The sequence below is a fragment of the Mya arenaria genome, chromosome 6 (genome assembly GCF_026914265.1).
Source record: "Mya arenaria isolate MELC-2E11 chromosome 6, ASM2691426v1".
NCBI lineage: Eukaryota > Metazoa > Mollusca > Bivalvia > Myida > Myidae > Mya > Mya arenaria.
Genome location: NC_069127.1, coordinates 36,601,417 through 36,621,094, shown reverse-complemented (window position 1 = coordinate 36,621,094; position 19,678 = coordinate 36,601,417). Strand labels below are relative to the sequence as shown.

The 19,678-nt window shown below is 32.9% G+C and overlaps 2 protein-coding genes across 2 annotated transcripts in view; one reads left to right on the top strand and one right to left on the bottom strand.

The window, feature by feature from the left end:
• The window catches only part of LOC128236500 (protein OSCP1-like), a 25,454-nt gene extending 18,645 nt beyond the window's left edge, over positions 1–6,809 (bottom strand). Inside the window, exons 1-3 of the mRNA XM_052951387.1 lie at positions 6,629–6,809; positions 5,164–5,318; positions 95–262 (exon numbers count right to left, since the gene is read on the bottom strand). Of these exons, the coding sequence (XP_052807347.1) occupies positions 95–262; positions 5,164–5,318; positions 6,629–6,740 (435 nt within the window). The 5' untranslated portion in view covers positions 6,741–6,809. The remainder of the gene's footprint in view (positions 1–94; positions 263–5,163; positions 5,319–6,628) is intronic.
• Positions 6,779–19,678, top strand: LOC128236499 (24-hydroxycholesterol 7-alpha-hydroxylase-like). The gene is made up of 11 exons (XM_052951386.1): positions 6,779–7,064; positions 7,670–7,805; positions 9,183–9,332; positions 11,687–11,781; positions 12,330–12,494; positions 13,333–13,425; positions 14,105–14,201; positions 15,491–15,618; positions 16,657–16,841; positions 17,363–17,450; positions 17,883–19,678. The coding sequence occupies exons 1-11, from the start codon at positions 6,807–6,809 to the stop codon at positions 17,955–17,957; spliced, it is 1,470 nt and encodes a 489-aa protein (XP_052807346.1). The 5' UTR covers positions 6,779–6,806; the 3' UTR covers positions 17,958–19,678.

Sequence of the window (19,678 nt, the reverse complement as noted above, 5' to 3'; positions counted from 1 at the left end):
AGCTTCAAAATTTTAGGTTAAAAACAGTTTTAAGGATAAGATGCCTATATAACAGGTTGTGCAATAAATAATAAAAAATACATTAGCTACATACCTCTAGCAAAAGCTTGTACACATATTCGACCTGCTGTAAAATGGCATCCTGCCCATCGACAAACTTGCGAATGGCGTCCATGTGGTTAAGGGTGATGAGCAGGATGTCCCGTGGGGTCAGGGACAGCGACACCTGGTACTTGAACGCCATTGTCATCAGATCGTATAGCTGTTGAAAGGAGATGTCATTTTTTATTATTAATTTAATTGGTGCAGTAATATGATTACAGTTTATATACATGCATGGTTCAAATAACAAATATAGGGCCTATATTCAATAATGTTGGTGATTGATTACTGATTGAAAATTTGTGTATTTCCAACCAATTGGAATACTTTTGCCATTATTCAACAGATATGACCTCAAAAATAATATGGTTTTAAAAAAGTCCATCATGGCAGCCCCAATATTGAAAACTTGTTCTTTGTGTTTTCAACTGTCAAAGGACATAAAATTATATATGTAATGTTTTAAGGAGGAGAAGTAGTGACATTATATCAATCCTAAAAGATCTTTTTTCAAGTTTCTCAAGAAAGTAATTTAAAAACACAAATAAATACATATTCATTCCAGTGCATTTTTTATGTCATTGAATGGGACTTAGCATAATGAGAATTGCGTTGATACATGTAGCAGATGCCTTATCTCATTTTCGTAAATCTTGAAGCCTACATGTATTTACGACTGGTGTATCCAGAAGCTTGCCAGAGATGTCCAAATTATTACAATTTCTAATATGTGACTAGTGTAACTATAGTGTCCTTTTCTCAACAGGCATGATATAAAAATGGATGTATTTTTGTTGAATTTAAAAATTCACATTTCTGTGTCCGAGTCTCAGACTCAAGTTTATAATGAATATGGAACACTGTAGTCTGTGACCTTGACTTTTGACCTACTGACCTCAAAAGAAATAGGGATATCTACTGGTCAAGAGCAAACTGTCCTTTTAAATTTCATGGGCCAAGGTAAAACAGTTCTCAATTTTTTTGTGGGAAAAAGGTTTCATTAAACTAATGATTGTGAACTTGAGATTTGACCTACTGACCCCAAAAACAATATTGGTCATCTGCTGGTCAATGGCAATCCACCACTAAAGTTTCATTTTCCAGCTCACTTATCAGGTAATTCTGTGGTGTAAAAAGTTTCTATCAAATGTGTCTCATTCATAAAATTAATAGGAAAGTTATAGTTGAAAATTGTTCTTTTACCGGGCTTACCCTACATTAAACATCTAGATGCCGAAACATTTCAACTCTCCATCTAATTGATTAAAAAAGACAAAATACAGTTGACCTTTAAGTCTGAAAAACAATTTTCCTGAGGGAAAATCTTTTCAATTATAATATATCTTAGTAAAAAAGAGAGCTTAGCTTAATCATGTTATAAAAGAGTACTTAAAAATGTTCAAGCAATTTGGGCCTAGAATGATGTAAGACTCTGCATTCTCAAATATATTTTTTTTTAAATTGTGAAACAGGGATGGTTGCAGAGATTTTGCAGAAGAACAAACAATATTAGATCTAGTGATATAATAATTTTTTCACATTTTTCTGTCTTACATAATATTTTGTACTTTTAATACTCTTAATATGTCTTAAAAGATTGATAAAAGGTAAGTTTAATCCAAACTTAATTTTTCATATCAAAATGTGCTGATACCCAGGCATGGTTGTCTTGATAAAAACATTAAGATGTCTCCAACCCCATCATTGATTTAAAATGATGACCAATGACAATAATAAAATGATTCATTTGACATTTGAATGCTATATTTATAAATTATGTAAGATATGTAAACAATGACGATATGACGATTATGAAACCTCACAAGAGTTGGAAGTTTGTCATTTGATAACGATAATATCGAATTTTTTTTGAATATGGTGGATTAATTGTGATATATTGGATTTGAGTGCAAACAGTTTGAGCAAGTAAAGTCTAGTCCTACTACAAGTATGAGTGTGTTTGTTTTTTTAAATCTCTTTTAATGCTTTACATAGCAAGCCCCAAAAAACCCTGGCAGGACAATACCAAAACTTATCATAAATCCATTATTTTCTTAGTTAATCAAGGAGCATATTACTCAATTTACATTTAAGCAAAAGTTATCAGGCTTACTACAAATCTGGTTGGTACATTGTACCATACCAACCAGATGCACTCAGTCAGTTTCCAGGCCTTTTTCTTTAGTTTCCGAAGGTCTGACTGTATTTTAATAATTTCCTCATTACCAAAGACAGAAAAGCTTGTGTTTTTTTGTTAAGTTCCCAATTTTTTATGTTAAGTGATTATTTTTCCTCAAAATGACATATTTTGCCACGCAAATTTTCCAAAAATGTCTAGGGCACGCAGTGATTATTTTTGGTGCATTTTACTCCCTTCTTAAGGCTGTTTCCCCTTGCAAAAAATGTCCATGTTTCCCAAAGTTTTATCATTTTTTTCCCAATTTAATAAATGCAGATTACATTAATGAATAAAAAAGCAATGAATTTCTTGAAATATATTAACAAAATCTTGACAAGGCTTGCTCTTTCACAGCATAATGTATGTATAAAAAAGTTAAAACATGTATATTTGCCATTAATAGCTATTTTGGCCTGATTTTTTATTTTTCCCTAAGTCATCTTTTTTTCCCAATTTGCAAGGCACAGGCAGTAAAAATCATTCCAAAAAAGTCACTAGTACGTCTTTTTCCCAAAAAAGGACAGAAAAAGGCCTGGTTATAGTGATTCAAAATTTACATAACATTTAAATAGAACTTGAATTAATGATTACTACAAAAGTGGTGAAAAAATCAACAGTTAATTTGTTATATTTTTCATTATATGAAATCTTAATACTCTCATAAATATTTATTTTTTTTAGAAACATTTATCACACATAAAAAAACAAAAAACAAAACATGATATAAGATTTAACAAACAACATATAAACTTGAAAAAAATAAAACATCAATTAATATAAAATCATTGGAGGTTACTTTTGAGTGCAAAATATTTTATAGTTTAAATCAAAATTTATCAATTTTGATATTCATGAGAGTACAAAAATCAATTTAGATACTTAAAAAAAAATGTAACTTTGGGAACATTTTTAACCTTTTTTCAAAACTCATTGCTTTATTAACACGTAACTCCAAATACATTCTCCATATTTTATTCATATATAATACACTCGCTAAGTTGTGAGAGGTCTCTTAACCTTCTCTATCTACTCCCTAACAAGAACTGGATAAAACTTACAATACAACATACAATTTCTCATTAGGCCACACCCATATAATTATAACCAACCATACAAAATAGCTTATCAAACTTCATTCATACAAACCCCTAATGTAACCTTCTATTGTCTTTACCTTTAGACCAGAACTCATAAGAATCTAATTCACACCTTCATGTTATATGCTTTGATCTAAGTAGGGCAACTGCTTACCAAGTTTCATTCAATTAATTATGGAAGATACAGTATGTCCGGTAATTAAGAACATTACTAGCAGACTTCTGTAACTACTACTTCAAAGACTATGAACTAGTACTAGACCATAACAATATATAGTAATTAGCAACTATGATTTCCTCATGTGGACTTGCAGTGAAATCCTCATTCAATCAATTTGAGAAAAATATAAATAATCAATTTTGATATTTAAAAGTTTGAAATGAAAAATATTTTGCACTACAAAGGGGTACCTAGGCCTAAAAAAAAATGTTTGGTTAGGGTTACATCCTTTTCAAAAATAGGTAGGGTAGGTAGGCTTTTTTTTTTTATATTTTTTTTTGTTTTTATTAGGCTTTATATAGGAATATCATTTTCATCATTAGAGAATGGTGTTAAAGTTATCTTCTTTATAAGCATTTAAGATTTAAACTACATATTGAAAAGCAATTAAAAAAAAACTGACTATAAAAACGGTAGGGTCGGCGCCTATTCCGTAGGTAGGGTCGGGTAACCCGAACCAAATGTATTTTTTTTTAGGCCCTAACATCTCAACAGTCAAGTATACAACCATATCAGTTGTTGTTACTTCTGTTTCCAAATAAATCTCGCAAAGCGTCCTGATCAAACAAGATCACGCCTTTTTTGGCCTTTTTCGCAATAAAGAGGCATTTAATCCATGCTGTCCCCAAACCAACTTTGAACAATAAGTTTTCAGCACTTCCACCCCCTCTAAGTGAGTAAGTTTCATGTTGAGAGCTAAATTGCTGATGATAGCTTTCTTTGATGTCAGTTGAAAGTCTATATATAGATGTTGCACTTCATTCAAAACTCACTTGGTGTATTTGGGCAGAGCAAAAGCCATGATCAATGCTCCAAAACCTTCAAATGCTAAGTTCATTTGCAAACAGTAGTAACATCATCAAGTTCAATGTTATGTTTGCAGAGAACAAGTTCACCATTCAATATACATTTTCCTCGACGATATCCTTTGAAAGACTACATGTACTTTCAACAAAGCTGTGAAGCACTACAACGGTTCTGTAGAAATCCACACTTGTCTGAAGATTTGGTGCATAAGTATTGTTATTGTAGTACTCAAGGTTACACACTACTGATTATTTCAATATACGTTTCAATGTAAAAAGTCAAACTTAACAACAATAATCCATTTTTATCTTTCACATACATAAATGCAAAACCCATACATTTCCTTAAAATTCAAATAAAATCCAATTCATTTAAATATTAAAAAAGATAATTATTTGGATAGGATAAAAATAAAAGGCAGCATACTTTTATTGTGCCTTTAAGGAATCTGAGTCAAAATCAGCGGGTCAACATTAAGGATTCTAGCATGGCCAAATATATGGATCTGCTTATCTGGGGTGGCAAAAATGAATACAGTCAAAACTTCCTACGTCAAAGTTGTTGGTACCTCCCTCAAGATAACCAACATTCGACATACCTGAAATTCAAAATATTGCTAACTTAACCCAACACATTGAAAAAAAAAAGTTTGACATAACCAGAACATTAAGATAAAGGAAATTGACATAGCGAGTTTCGACTGTAGCTTCAATTGTTTTTTCCCAAAGGGGGAACAAATGTTATATGATTTATTGTACCTTATCCATACTAGCTGCATTCAACCTCATGATGGAAGCATGAGCCAGGCGGTCAAATACTGTTCGTAGAGCTTTCTTCGAGTACAAAGGCTGTGGCTTGAACAACTCTTCCACGAAACGCTTGTGAAACATTGTGGACACTATATCGTGCAGTACTGAAAATAATTTTCCATAAAGTTTCTATATGTTAGCAAGGTACTGAAAATAACAATTTTTACTGATTATTAACTTTATGACAATTATTATGCACATTTTCGTTTGTGTTTTTTCAATTGTCATTACTTCATTGAGATATATATTTAAAATCGTGAAAATTTGGTCATGAACCTTATGCTCAGAGACCTATGGAACACCCTTTTGGCAGAATACATAAATTTATGATATAAATTATTTTTACACAATTTTATTGAACCCAAATACATGTGTATATGCCAGAAATGGTGTTACACCTAGAAACTTATGATCTTAAGCCTTATGCTCTTAATTGAAACAGAACCCCTGAGGACTAAAGGGTAAAAAATATTCCTGCTGCTTGAAGATTTTTTATAAGATTTCTTATGTTTCAGGCATACAGTACAATAATTAAAATATCGAAAAAAAAACAACGCCTTATTGATTACTAGCACAGGTTGTCTGGTCTTGGTAAAATTATTAAATATATTATTTTCAAATTAAAGAAGAGAATATACATGTACATGGTTATTTTAAACATGCATTTTACTGTCACAAAAATATAATATACGCTTCACCACAGTTGTCAAAGTAATTTCATTAGTCTGCAAGCGCTGCAGTGGTTAAAATGCTTTTCGGGCCTGTTCAAATTCTTAAGTTGTTCAAGTTCCTCTTAAACAAAACTCAAATTTTGATTACTTCCTTACTACAACAACACCGATAGGGAGCAGGGTATTACACCAAAGGATGGCCATGATCACACCTTACCAATTGGAAAAGGTGTGCGGCAATATATACATTACCTAGCTAAAAAACTTCAGCGAACATGTTATATATTACCTTTTGGGACGTGTGTAGTAAACATCAAAAAAATAAATATCAATATTAAAGTTATGGAAGCCAGAACTATATGTTACCATGCATCCGGCCCGTTCCTGTGACGTAAACAACTTCAAGACACTGAACTTTCGCTTTTGTTACTATATTTCTAGTTGCCAAGCGAATTAGACTCTGATACATGTACAATTATTTAGATGCTTATCACTCAATACATTCATGTATACTTATTGGGAAATAGGACAACCTCCTGTACCATGACATAGTTATTTCAAAATTACAATGTGTGGGCAGAAGTCACATGAATGGACCCCCAGCAATGATAGTTTTTTTTCACAGATGTCGTTCTTATTTAAGGCAAGCTCACTGGTTGTCCTGGGTCAGAACTAATTTAGGTTTTGGTCGTGCAACTGTGCATATTACCCCACCCACTTGCATACCCATTAGTAGCCATTACCTTTCTTCGCTTTTTCTTCTGGAATATTTTGAGCACGTAATCTTTGGTCTAGAATATAGACCATTTCTCCACCTAAGTTTATAAAGAGCAGTGGCAACGTTTTTTGGGACATTTTGGACTTCGCTTGCTTAGCAACGTGTGTAAATCCGGTGAAATTTTGACAGGTGCTAATCTCGAAATGCGCGAGATGATAGCGTTATTTAACCAAAGTGACTTATGGCGGGAAATTTGTACTTTCTGTTTAATTTTGAAAGATAATTATATTAAACAATTAACAGTTTGTGTAGTTTTGTGTACGATTTTCTGTATTTATTTAAGGAGAGTGAAACTTAAATTAAACTCTCCACCATGTTGTCGTGGCTGGATTCCTTTTCTTGGATGTGCTCTGGATTTTGGAAAGAGTCCACTCACGTTTATTGGACAGAAAAAGGATGAGGTTTGTTTTTCTCTTTTTTGTCATTTTTCTAAAAAAGATTTATTTAAGCTCATTTAAATATTTTGCCGCTTCATGGCTCCAAACACCAAGAGACATGCAGGGGGTCCAATTAGTCCATATATACAGCCGCTTCAGAGTTTCTCTGACGATTTTTGTTTTGGCGACTCTTAAATGAATACACAAATGTTAAAAAAGCTCCCTAAATACGCATTATTGTGGCTAGGGTCCAATCAAAAATTGAGTCATAACTTCAGTTATCTTAATGCTGTTTAAACGTCATAAATGTCATGTCAAAACATTGATTTATTTATTTTTCAATACTGGCTAAACTGAAATCACTGAAATACAGTACAGTATTTCAATATAATGAAACTATGACACTATGATAATTTTGACTAAAATTAGGACTTATATCTTTATTGAAATGGCCTCCAAAAGAATAAAAAAGTTCTACTTCTGATTTATTTCTTTAAGCTAATTTAAGTCCTTACTTTAAACTTAAAATAAAAATTTAGCATAAGATATCATTTTTTAATGAGAAATCTCTAATATCTGATTTAAAAAAATAAAATTACCTTCTAGAGCAATTCATCTTTGTTTTGCAGCATGGCCCTTTATTTTCGGTGTACGTGGCTGGTCAGACCCTCCATATCCTCACAGACCAAACCATGTATCAAGTTTTCTTTGAGTCACCATGCCTTGACTTTGAGCTCACTGTCTTTGACGCTATTACAAAAGCAGGTAAGCTATGATCTTTTGTCATTTTCGGCATTTAAAGTCATTGGAACTACTTAGTAACAAAAACTGGTGGCTTTGGTAGCTTGTAAAATTAATATTTTACATCCTCGAATCTTCCAATCTTGGAGAAGATTTTTTATTGTGAGACTTTATGGAGGATATTAATTTCCGTTACCTTAAATAGAAGATTTACAAGTATTCATCAAATTAAAATCCTTGAACTATATAATAATCAATACATTGTACAACAACTTCCAGAAAAATGTATATAATAATGAAGAACTTATGCACCAGTCATTTGTAACCATGGCCCCCCCAGGTCCGGGGAATAGCGTGGACTTTGACTTTCTGTCCAGCCAAGCCCGGGCAAAGTCTTCCCCCTGCGGGGACAATCTGCTGGTAAAACCCCCGCCAAATACCCCCGCACCCAAGGGACCCTAGATAAGGCCAATTTCCCGCTAAATTTGGCGTGAAGACAAAACCACCACAGTCACCTGCCACTGCGGGGCCATTTGAAAAGTAAAAACAACGCCCATTTCCCCGGCTATCCCCGGTATACCCCTGGACCTGGGAGGGCCGGGGTTACAATTGACTGGTGCATTAAGACCAGTCCCCAATGTCACAATCTCAACTCACTTTACCACAGAACCACATAGCATGATTCAATTGTTGATATATAATAATGTTTAACTAATTTTTAAAGTGCTGTTTCTAATAGATTATGTGGATACAAATACTTGGTCAATATTTGATAGAAACAAATCTGAGAGCAAAATTTGTACTTGAGTCCAATTTTTTATTTTTGAGTTATTACTCAAGTACAATAATTTTATACTTAAGAAATATTTTTTTTCAAGAATATTAAGGATGATGTTTATCAACATATTATTCACAAGGGAATGTGGTTTAAAAGAGTAAAACATTAGCAATTTTAAATTATGTCATGCTGTAATGTGGACAAATAAGTTGAAATTGAGATTTTGCTTAAGTTTATTTGTGATTTTAGGGCCCAGAGGCCGTATTCAATAAGCAACTTAGATTAAACTTAAATTTAAGATTAGAAACTAAGTGTTTTGATTGGCCTGTATATTTAGCTGACCAATAGGCTGAATGGAATCACTGAGGCATGTCTAAGGATAAGGATAAGTTAAATATTGAATACTGGCCCTGGCCTTTTTAAGGCATTCTGGGAATATGAGCAAATTTGACATATTTATCTGATACCTCAATGCTCATAAATCTATTAATTTGGATAAAACGATCGGGAACACAAAATCTGACCTGTGGAATAGATACTTACTGTAAAAGACTGGATAACTTATGAAAATGTTGCATAATTGTTTAAGGTGTTATCGTTCTTTCATGTATTATATTTTCTAGGACTGATTAATAAGGACAAATTTATCGAGCGTCACTCGAAACTCTACCATGCCGTGAAGGGTACGCTTTCCCCACTGAGACTTGACGATGTGACAGGGGCTATTTGTGGCAAGTTTCGGAAACAGTTTGACGTCTTTATCCCGAAAGAGGGTACGTATAGCAAGACCCACACAGCACTTCATTTTTGTTTTCAGTGAGGCCTAAAAAAGTACATTTGGTTCAAGTAACCCGATCCTACCAACGAAATAGGCGCTGACCGGCCCTTCCATTTTTTAAGCAGTTGGTAAAAAGTGTGTGTATGGTTTAGTTATGAATAGTGTTTAAACAAATATTTTCAAATTAAAATTTGTAATAAAAATTCTTTGTAGCTTTTTCAAGGCCAGTTGTAAAAATCAATACAATGATCATTGATATTAAATATTATAAATCAGTGCTTAATAATGAACTCCCAATGCAGATAAGGTTATTTATCATTCACAAATATAGACTGTGTTTGAAATGAATGAAGTAATTACTATATAAAAATATTTTGTCTGCCAGATAATGTACAAATATAGACTCTTTGAAATGAAAGAAGTAATTACCATATAAAGGTATTTGGCACCTAATCTTGTAAAAATATTTTTTGTCATAAAGTTCATTCAATAATTCACTTATTGTCTTCATTCATTCCTTTGACGTCATGCCAAAGTTTGGCATTGTTCCTATCGTAAATTTTGTCATAACTGCGATCAAAGTTAAACCAAATATGGGACTTTGTATAAATCAGGTCGAGTTAGAAGCTGTAATTGTATGTATACTGAAATTAGATAACCCATTCCTTGAATGGAATTCATGTTCTATATATCTCAATGGGCAAAATTGAAAATTATGTAAATCACTTAAGTGGGGGTGGAGGGGGGATGGTGTGACAAAGTTCAAAGCTTGAATTACTTTGTAGACATGGTATAATGACTATATATAGAATGTAGTGTTTTTTCTGTGTAGTCAGCGATATTCCATACAGAAAGGTCAATGAACTTTAACATTGCTGATTCATATACCTGCTATAACTAAGTTTTAAAGGTAGGTACATGTACATGCACAAAGCCAGAAATACTGTAAATTGTTTTATGTTTGTGGGGTCTTTTTTGGCATTGTTTAATTGGCATTGTTTTATTTTGGCTGAGCTCACAATGTACAATTCTCGCATCAGTTATTAAAAAAACGGTTACATTAATGATGATTTCTAGTTTTTAATTTGCTTCGTCGTTCTGCTTGATTTGCAAGAAATTGTGAGAAATTGAATCCTTGCCGAATTGACTCAATGTACAGTACATTAAATTCGATTCAGTTCCTAATGATGATATGTTGATTGCTCAAATAAAATGGCTCAACTAAAAAAAAAAACCTCAAAAACATATTGATAATTATATTGGTCCAGTGGCTTTCAATAATTAATAAAAACTGTTTACTTTTTATGATAAAACTTGGTAAAAGTAAGAACATAATGGGCCGATTGTTAAGAACTTTGTTAATGTTTACAACCTGATTAACGACATCATTGTTAACTTTTCAAAGGTTAACTGTTTGATGATATGCCAATTTATTTAAATAAAACAAATACACCTAAAATAGTTGTCTCAAATCTTGTTAGGAACACTGGAGATCACAATTGCATTCATTTATCCTCCAGAGCAGTTAAGATTATAAAGTTAGCAACGATGATGTTAACAATGTTGTTTACTTATACAAAGTTCTGAACAATCAACCCATTATGTAATAAAATCTTAATTATTAAGAATGGAAAATTGTGGTATTGGTGAGCCCTTCTTAGTTATTTAGAACAGAACAGAACAGAAGTATAAGATTTCACTAGCTGTCTTCAGTGATTTTTTTTGGTGCAATTTACTGCCTTCTAAAGGCTGTTATCGCTTGCGAAAAACTGTCCATTTTTCCCAAAATTGTATAATTGTTTCCCAATTTGATAAAGCAGATAACGTTTTGAATAAAAAAGCAATGAATTTCTTGAAATATAAACAAAATCTTGACATGTTTTACTCTTTCACAGCATAATGTATGCATAAAACAGTTAAAACATCTATATTTTCCATTATAATAGCTATTTTAGCCTGATTTTGTATTTTTCCGAAAGTCAACTTTTTTTCCCAATTTGCAAGGCACAGGCGGTAAAAATAATTCCAAAAAACATCACTGGTCTTATCTAGTAGATAGATGATGCAAAATAAAATCTTAACAATCAAGAATAGGCAGAGTGAGCATAGCCCTTCTTGATCTGAAGGAACATCTTAATGATAAAGAAGGGCTGACTTAGAAATTACAACCTCATTGGCCTATCTGCAATTTGACTGGCTGAAAATGTAGGTTGTATTCTAAACATGTTTTCAGCAGGGAGGACCAAATGATGACATTGTGTCTGTTTAAGTTGTTAGGCGATCTCATTGGCTGGAAATGTAGGTTATAACCTAATACATGAAAGTAATTTATATGTCCTTTTGTTTCAGAGAGGTTCGAGCTGTACGGGATGGTGAAGTGCTGTATGTACGCACCCATCGCAGAAACGCTGTATGGAGATTGTGGATTCTCTTTCAATGACAAGGTGGGTTATGATTCTAACTCGAACTCAAAACACAGATTATTCCCTCGTACCATTATACATGGCAAATGAGGTATATACAGTATATTATTTTACATCAATCATCAAAATTTGTCATTTGGATGAACAAGCCAAAAGTCATATATACTTTTGCTTGGCATTACATTTTTGAACAAGCCCTTCTGTATAAAACCCAGAATTTGAGCAAGCCAGTGCAGGGCTTGCGGGATTGTTCTACGGGATTGTTCTAATTTCGACCATGGGTACATGTCTGGAGTTATGTTTTTTTTTTATAAATAAATGATTTCTATTTTACATAGTGATATCCAGTTGGGGAGTGAATAATTACGAATAATTATTAAGTGAAACAATTTTCAATGAGTATTTTTTAGAAGTTTAACTTATTATATTTGAAATTCCTGTTTGTTTGCATAATTCCCTGTTGTACCGGTAAATGCTCTGATGGTCTTAATCCCCTTCGTGACAGTTGAGAGACCTGCCATTCTGCAGTATGTAAAAATAGTAAGTTTTGAATGTTTTCCCTTTTTCAGCAAAACTATCTCCAGTTTATTGAGCAGTTTGAATGCTTCGACGAGAACTTTGAGCTGGGTGTACAACTGCCATCTATCTTTATCCGGAAATGGACGCAAGCAAGAAACAGCCTTCTGAAGAGAATGAGTGAAAAGTTTTTCAAAAGCACACACAAGGATAACATGGTAATGAGGATTTAATGTGAAGTATCTTTTTAAAAGAACAAGGACTAGTTGATGTTGTTGCTGAGTAGATTTTGTTTTCAAAGAAAAAAGTCAAAGAATTGTCAAAGCCATGGTGTTGTCTGTGGCGGCGTTATTGTTGTTATGATGTGTTTATATAAATATTTATATATATATTTGTTGTATTTATGTTATTGCCAAGCGAAACCTTTAATCTATTAAAGCTATTATCTTAAAAACTTTAAAGATTTCGCTTCCGACTAAAGTTTTGTTTTTCTTCGCTTAAAAATGCAGCCCCTTTCATAATCACAAAAAGTATATTTTTATTCACAAAAATTGGACCAAAAATTTACAATCTTAATATATATTACTTTCTCTTTTCAACTCTCAACAAGTTAGCTCAGTTAGCAATGTTCAAATGCAGTCTTATCATCTCTTAAAAAAACATTCAATTTAAGGATCTTAAATTAGGCTTTGGTTTGTTTTGTTTGATATATTCTTTCGGTAAATTTTTGCCATGTTGCTGTTTTCACAATTACCCATTCACAAAAATATGGAGGAAAAAAACAAATAGTTCCATTAAGGGCTTGACATTTATCGTCATTATTTAAGATGCATGCAAGATTACATGAATCAACTAAGATCTTTATTGTTTAGATTTTATCAAGCATTGGTACCAGTACTCTCAAATCTGTTTCTTGAGGAAAAAACCAGAGGCCAAGAGAATGTACCCCTTCTCGGGCCTCAACTTGTGACCTCTTAGATGAGGCCATCTGCTCAACCAGTAGACCACTCTCTGCCTTGATTACATTAAATTAATCAAGAACATTGTAACTTTCAGACCCTGTTGGATGAACTTAACAGCGTAACAGGAGAGGATGCCCCAAACTATGCTGTGCTTGTGATGTTGGCCGCGTTAAGCAATGCTGTTCCGGTAATATACTCGTAATAATCAATACAACATTAGATTGTGGTTTTATTATAAATGTGTAATATGCTAAGCCGGGCCCAATTTCTCGATACTTCTTAAGTCCCTTATAACAGGATTAAGCTAATCTCACTATTTTTGTTGTTCTGTAAAATGTGTTATATTTACTTCTTCAAGAATTTTTAGAAATAATATAGGAATAATCTGTATGATTATCAGAATAAACTATTTTTCATTTATCAAAATTAATTTTCAGTATGTATTTTGGGTATTTGAAAAAAGGGACTTAAGCCTGTTAAGCTTAAGAAGTTTCGAGAAATTGGGGCCTGTTGTTTTTTGCACATACTTAGGGTGCTAGTGATGTGAGACACCCTTAGCAATGCTATTCTGATTCTGGTAATATATATTTGATATGATCGATACTTTTTAGGTTGTAGTTTATCTTATGCTAAGTTGGTTTTTTTTGTACACTTATTTAAGGTGCTCCTTATGTTGGCTACACTAAGCAATGCTCTTGTACTTAATCATACTTTATGTATGGTTAAGTTGGATAAGGTATATAAATCAGAGCCTGAGAAAAAATATATCCCCCACATGCTGCTTCATATTTTGTTTCCGAGATTTATGTGTTCAGACATTCTAAAGTAGATTTTTATCTGATCGTTTAATTGTTTTATTTCAACAGATTGTATTCTGGGCCATAGCTAGAATATTAACTGATGAACGAGTGAAACAGAAACTTTACCAGGAGTTAAATGAACTTCGATCAGAAAAGCCAAATAGTAAGTTATTCTAATAGTAAGTAATGAGAACAAAACGTCCCTTCACCCTCTAGTGTTCCAATTAATCTTTCTTTCTTTACCCGAATCCCTGTGTATGCCCCTACATGTAAATGCTGTGTACGAAAAAGCCTTTGTCACTTGTTGAAATATATTGGTCAAAGGGAAGTTATCAGTTATTTCCTTGACGAAGTATTGGTCAAAGGGAGGTAAATCCAAAATTGTAGTTTTATTTATTCTTGTAAAATAATGGGGAGTAATATATGTATATTGATTTTCCTTTATAAAAACTTTATAGACTTTAATGAATGTTTGTTTTCAGGATAAATTTTCCTACGAGATATAAAGTTACGTTTTTGATTGACAAATTTAATTTATGGTGCTATTCTATGAGAAAAAATTGAGAAAACCACAATCTTTAATTTTTACCATATTAGACATTCCTTAATATTAAAGTGACATCTTTCAGAGAGTTGTTAGTTTCAGTGTGTTTATGTCTGATGTGATTAGTTAACATTGAACTGGAGGTCTCAGAGCACACAACGATAAAAACATGCCCACTCCAAGGAGAAAATAATGAGATATGGTATTTTTGTGTCTCCTATGAAGCATGTCTGAAACCAATGATTTTTTTGGTGCAATTTACTGCCTTCTAATGCAAAAAACTGTCCTTTTTTCCCAAAATTTTATATTTTGTTCCTAATTTGATTAATGTGCATCATGTTAATGAATAAAGAAGCACTGACTTTCTTGAAATATAAACAAAATCTTTACAATACTTACTCTTTTACAGTATAATGTATGCATAAAAAAGTTAAATCATGTATATTAGCTATTTTAGCCTGATTTTGTATTTTTCCCAAAGATGACATTTGTTCCCAATTTGCAAGGCACAAGCAGTAAAAATAATTCCAAAAAAATTCACTGGAAACATATCTGTCCTGGTCATCTGCGTTACACTTAAGTTTCTTATCAATGACTTTTAATCACTTTTTGACAAGTCTTCAAACTTGGAATGCACATTGGTTATGGTCAATAGATGACCCCAATCAGTTTCAAGGTCAAAGATAGAGGCCAAGGTCATGATGACCATAACTAGAATAATTATGCAGCACATCAGAATGGCGAAACTTTAATTTATTAAATTAACTTGTCAACGCTTATTAAAATTCGTTTTGAGAAAACCTTAGTTAACTCTGTCTGATGTGATTTTGTTTGAGATGTCATTTTTATAAAACATTAAAGTAAAAATATGAAAATCAACAAGTATTTTGTTTCTCTCATTTCATCAGATGACTTTGACTTGAGTTTCGAGGACCTTAAGCAGCTCCCATATCTCCGTTGCTGCGTACAGGAAGCACTGAGACTGCAGTCAGAGGGAATTGTGGGTCGTAAAATTGTCAAGGATATAAACCTCCTGGTAGGTGTGAGATAATTTCTTGTGGAATGAATAACATCTGTGAATAAGGATTGTTAGGCTAGATTTTTGCATTGTTCAAGCTAAAATAAATCAGTAATTGAAATAAGGTTTTGGCTGGGAGAATCTGGTGTTAAGTAATAGTTACTTACACCCACAACAGGAGTTATGGAAAATATTCATGAGTGCTTCACTACCCGAATCCCTGTGTATGCAATATTATCCTATTTTGTAAAGTTTCTGTGTATCAGTTATACCTCCCTTTTGAATCCCATGGACTTTAACATAATGTAAAGCACCTGAATGCTGTAAACCAAAAATGGGGTAAGGTTTAGGGATGTGGTTCATGCACCAATTTTCTACATTGTTGTCAAGGATAACCTTTCAATAGCTACAGGGTTCTCAATAAGTTTTGGTTGAACCATCTCAAATAGTAACGTAAATGACCAGCATTTACTTATTCTACTGAAAATTCATTTAGTTTTCCAAATTTGAACCGGCCCTATTGCCATTTGAACTGTCCATTTTGGCCGTTTGCTGGTTCTTATTGAGGACACTGAACTACATTGCGGTAGAAGTGAATAGCGTTTCGATTTTTCCACTAGCTAGTTAAGCTCTGTATTATATTATGTAGGGACGAAAACAAAGGAATCAGCTTCAAACATGCTACAATATTGGCTTGATATTTCTTTTGTAAAATACAATTTAGGGCTATTCCAGTAAAACATATATAACCCACAGGGGGAAGGCAATTATTTAAATAGTATAAGGTGGGGTGTCTTTGTTGCTAATTTGGACCCCAAAAGGTAAATTCACTTCTGTAGGGGTGGGTGGGGGTATTTTAAAAGTCACCCTCCCCCCGAGGGTTATATGTTTAAATGGAATAGGCCTAAGGAGTTTGTTGTTACTAATTCTGAAATACTTTCAAGATATTCACATGCAACTTGCTTCATACGGTGCCTTTGTTCAGTTATATATGCGTAAGCTTACAATTTTTTTTTTAAGTTATTGTCAATATAATATGTTAATTATATTTTCCAGGGTTATGACCTTCAGAAGGGTGATCTACTGGTGCTATGTCCATATTGGGCTCACAGAAATGAGCAATTTTTCCCTGACCCTGAAGCCTTCAAGCCCGAAAGGTGGGAGGGTGTGAGTTTCGCCCGCATGTCCTACAGGCAGGGGTTCATTGCCTTCGGAGGGGGCAGGTCACAGTGCCCTGGCAGGTAATTTAACAAAAACGTGTTTCTTGTTACCTTATAGACAATTTTTTAGGCCAAACAGTCATTTTTCATTGCCGTTTTTTGACAAATTTTGCATGGTTATTGGTCGTTTTTACTCTTATCTGTTTGTGAGTTTTATAATATACATTGTTCACTCGTTTTTAAAGTATAATTATCTTTTTATATGCAAATATAAGATCTATCTTTTAAGATAAAGGGCAATCAATTTTCAGGAAAAGTAAGTGATTTGGACAGAAAGAAATCCTAATCATCAGATCTTTAAAATGGGCATGGCGGTGCGCAAACCCTCGAATCTTCTTTTCCTAAATGTTGTTGTTCATGTATTGTATAATAAGAAAATTTAAATAAAAGTTAACGGAGTTTTCCTTATTTAAATAACCACAAACAAAAGCTAAATAAACAATTAGATGCAACCACCTCCTAAATCATAAAAACAATATATTAAAGTTATTACATACATTTTTGTAACTGATATAATACTGTACTTTTATGCTCTTTTTCAGGTATTTTGCCCACAGTGTGATGCAAAAGTTTGTGGCCTCATTTTTATTGCAGTTTCACTGTACACCTCACACCCCTGTACCAGCTGCTGTAAGTTTTCCCTGATGTCACGCATTTTAACAATCTCATTAAAATTATCTTATAATGTGTGTTCATTTTTTTATTATGCTCTGACTGTTTGCAATTCTCTCCAGCATTGATTTGTGAAGCCCTAGCATCAAGTGTTATGAAGCAATTATTTTAGAATCTCATTTTAATAATATCTGTGTTTTTTTAAAAGAGCTTTGATAACATTAAATCATATTAAATGCTGGCTTATAATCTTGACGAAGTCAAATATAAACAGTGTATGTTTGCGCAGGCTTAGTTTACAAAAATGGCCTGATTTGAACTAGAACTTTTCTTTGTTATATTAATTGTTCTTTCATTTGACAGGATCTAATCCTAAGTGTTTTTAATCAACTATTTCATTGTAATTGTATGATACATCTTTATCTACTTATTTTTTTTTGTCCATTTCAGAGTATGATGCATTTAGTTGGGGTCCAGCATCCAACCAGCGATTTCATCGTGTCATGTTCGAAGAGGAATTTATGAAATTATGAAAAATGATATTTGATGGACACTGACTTCAAGATCAAGCTATGATTGCCTTATTTAAGATTCAGGAAAGTCAATCGTAACAACTTGGCCATCTCCTACAAGCTTTAGGATAGCTCTTCTAAATAGGCCTCAAGATATACAGCATAACCTTGTTGGCTCGATCTCCAAGGGACCAGCGAAAATACCAGGAGCCTCAGGAATTTTTACCATCAGAAGAATGAAATTGTTCCTTTGCATCCAGTTCTAGCCAGCGAGGACCTCAATTCCAAGCGAGTTCGAACCAATGGTGTTCAACTGTAAGGTGATGAGGCCCCTGGTGATTAACTCAATTATCATTATGCTATTAATAAAGTAGACCCATGTAAACAGTGTACTGAAATGAATGATGATTCAAATTAAAAGAAATGTAGCTTGATGTTTCTCCCTCAAACATAAAAATGTCCCTTCATGGTTAAAAACACATTCTTCACATTTTCAATTTACCATTATGGACTATTTTTGAAGAGCCGTATTTTTTCAAAGATCATAACTGTTGGTAATGGCCGAGGGGTTCCAATTGCTGGAAAATATATTCTATATAATGTTATAAGCATAGGTGGCAGTATCAACATGAAATTGTGCATTACTGGTCGATACTGCCCCCTATGGTACAAAGTACATATAGAATCAATAAAGCAGGTTTTAAAGGGGTTCAAGGTGTTTTAAGTGATATGTAAGTGGTGAAATTTTACTTGTGTGTCTAAATGGACTTCAGAGATGTATTATGCAGCAATTCAATACATTTGTGATATGTTTATATCATTAGGCGTTAAAAATGTATTAAAGGGGCTGTACTCCGTATGATAAAATAGTGAAAAAAAGAAAATTGTCGAAAACTGACACAAACTTAAGTAAGCCATCGTAGCTCAGCGGATAAAACGCTGGACTGCAATTTTGACGACATGGGTTCGAACCCGGTCTCCGACACAATTTATTTTACATTTTGGTTCTTTTTTTTTACAATTATGATATCAAAGCGTAACACATTCTATTAGATAATTGTCCTGAAACTTTTTTTGTGCCAATCTGGTGTACAGTCCCTTTAAGTGTTTTAGATGAAATAACACTTGTGTCTAATTGGACTTCAGAAATGTATTATGCAGCAAAACGATCACATTTGTGAATTATTAAAATCATTTGTGATATGTTTACATCATTAAGTTTGTACTTTATATTTTTATTTGTATGTAGTTATTTTCTTGATAGCTTATTTATATTGAGGCCACACAAAATTAATATTTTGTTCGTTGGATTTTCCGCACCTTGTTTCAAGAAAATTAAAAAAAAAAAAAAAAAAAGTAATTTTAATTTTTAAGCGCCTCTCCCATTTTTTCAACGAAACATTTGGGAAAAAATCAGTCTGATAACATGGACACACTTCAGAACAAAACACTTAATCTTATGAAGCATTAGTCGGATTGTTTAAGGCTTTGTCAAAGTTAACATGATTAACAACATCATTGACAATTTTTAACATGAATTATTTGATGATGTGTTCAAATGTTTAAAAAATGATAAATAATAATAATTATTTTGCCTTTTTTTGGCAAAAATTTTTCAAGCAAAAAACTTATTGCTGTGCCCTAGTAGTTTATGATATTAGCGCTTTTTTCTTGCTGGTACTGGTGCTTTAGTGTGTTGTGTGACATTATTTATAGACTTTATGTTGGTACATG

What these genes read in the sequence shown, in the direction of transcription:
- LOC128236499 (XM_052951386.1), top strand. Translation starts at nt 6,807, where the DNA reads ATGCGCGAGATGATAGCGTTATTTAACCAAAGTGACTTATGGCGGGAA. An exon ending in TGACGCTATTACAAAAGCAG is followed by an intron (nt 7,806 to 9,182) that starts GTAAGCTATGAT and finishes TATATTTTCTAG; the next exon opens with GACTGATTAATAAGGACAAA. An exon ending in TCGATCAGAAAAGCCAAATA is followed by an intron (nt 14,202 to 15,490) that starts GTAAGTTATTCT and finishes TCATTTCATCAG; the next exon opens with ATGACTTTGACTTGAGTTTC.